This window comes from Orycteropus afer, unplaced genomic scaffold, assembly GCF_000298275.1.
Source record: "Orycteropus afer afer isolate SDZICR_OR568_19922 unplaced genomic scaffold, OryAfe1.0 scaffold00099, whole genome shotgun sequence".
NCBI classification, from domain to species: Eukaryota; Metazoa; Chordata; class Mammalia; order Tubulidentata; family Orycteropodidae; genus Orycteropus; species Orycteropus afer.
Window position 1 is genome coordinate 1418289 of NW_006921686.1, and position 1523 is coordinate 1419811.

The 1523-nt window shown below is 59.1% G+C and overlaps 1 protein-coding gene across 1 annotated transcript in view; it reads left to right on the forward strand.

The window, feature by feature from the left end:
• The window catches only part of LIG1 (DNA ligase 1), a 79096-nt gene that overhangs the window by 49212 nt on the left and 28361 nt on the right, over window positions 1-1523 (forward strand). The window contains 2 exon segments of the mRNA XM_042781232.1: window positions 662-814; window positions 993-1098. Of these exon segments, the coding sequence (XP_042637166.1) occupies window positions 662-814; window positions 993-1098 (259 nt within the window).

Sequence of the window (1523 nt, forward strand, 5' to 3'; positions counted from 1 at the left end):
GGTTAAAGTGCTTGGCTGCTAACTGAAATCAGATCCATGGGAGAAAGACATGGCAGTCGGCTTCCGTAAAAATTTCCGCCTTAGAAACCCCTTGGCAGTTCTACCCAGTCCTATAGCGTCACTACAAGTCGGAACTGACTAGATGGCAGTGGGTTTGGTTTTTCGGTTTGTATGGGATCAAGTTGGCAACAGCAACCTGAAAGGTTAGGTGAAGCCTAGAGGGCAGTGAGTTTACAGGAATGACGGAGGAACAACTTGGGAAAGAAGAGTGAGAGTGTTTACACAACTTGAGGGATGCCATCGGCATCCGTGAATTGTACACAGAGAAGCTGTTCAGTTGCTGTATGTGCTGCCGTGTGTTTTCTTAACAACACTAGAAAAATCAAAGATCGTCCTGGGTTTTGAGAAAACCCAAACCAGACCCACTGTCATCGTGTCAGTTCTGACTCATAGCGGTCCCATGCAGTTTCCAAGGCTGCAAATCTTCACGTTTATGGAAGCAGACCACCTCATCTTTCTTCCACAGAGCAGCTGGTGGATTGAACCACTGACCTTTTAGTTAGCAGCCAAATGCCTTAAGCACTACACCACCTGAGCTCTTTGGGTTTTGAGAAGAGGATCTAGAAAAGGTTGGGGTGGGAGACATTCAGGGACGGAGCAGCAGGCGGTAGGAGGGAAGCATCAAAAGGTACCAACAAACCCACTTCTCCTCTTCCTCCCAGGTCCCTGAGCGGACGGCTGCGGCTGGGGCTGGCCGAGCAATCGGTCCTGGCTGCCCTCGCCCAGGCTGTGAGCCTCACACCTCCCGGCCAAGGTGAACCCCTCTGACCAGTCTTGGGGCCCCTGACTCTAGTTAACCCGGGGTCCCTTCTCCTGGCGCCTCCTGGAAGCTGCCCCCTACAGTATCGTTTGTGTACCACCCACTGTGGCTCGGGGTGAGGGGTGGCTGGGGGGCTGGGTTCAACTCACGGCCCCGCGGGGGACCCTCTCAGAATTCCCGCCGGCTGTGGTGGATGCCGGGAAGGGCAGGACGGCGGAGGCCAGAAAGACGTGGCTGGACGAGCAAGGCATGGTCCTGAAACAGACGTTCTGGTGAGTCTGGGGGCACCCAGGGGCTGGGGCGGAGCGCCGGGGCTGTGGGGGGGCGTGCACAGGGCGCTGGGAGACAAGGCGGAGCTGGGGGGGCGGGGCACGTGGGGGGGAGCAGAGTGCAAGGGGGCGCGGGTTGAACCGAGGAAGGTGTTTAGATGGAGGGGCTCCGCGCACCGAGCCCCAGCAGCAGGCTGTAGGCTAGGGCCAGCGTGAGGGGCGGGGCAGAAAGCACTGGTTGGGCTCCGAAGGCCATTCGTCACCACCGCGGGGCTGGTACCGGAGCCAGGCTGCTGGTCATGTGACGGTGGAGCGGGTGGCAAACGAGCGGTCCGTGAGTGGGGGGGTCGGGAGAGGCAGAGGTGCGGGGAGGGTCGCGGGCCTCAGAGGTTCAGTTACACCTGGGCCTGGGCCTGGGCGGACAGGCCATCAGA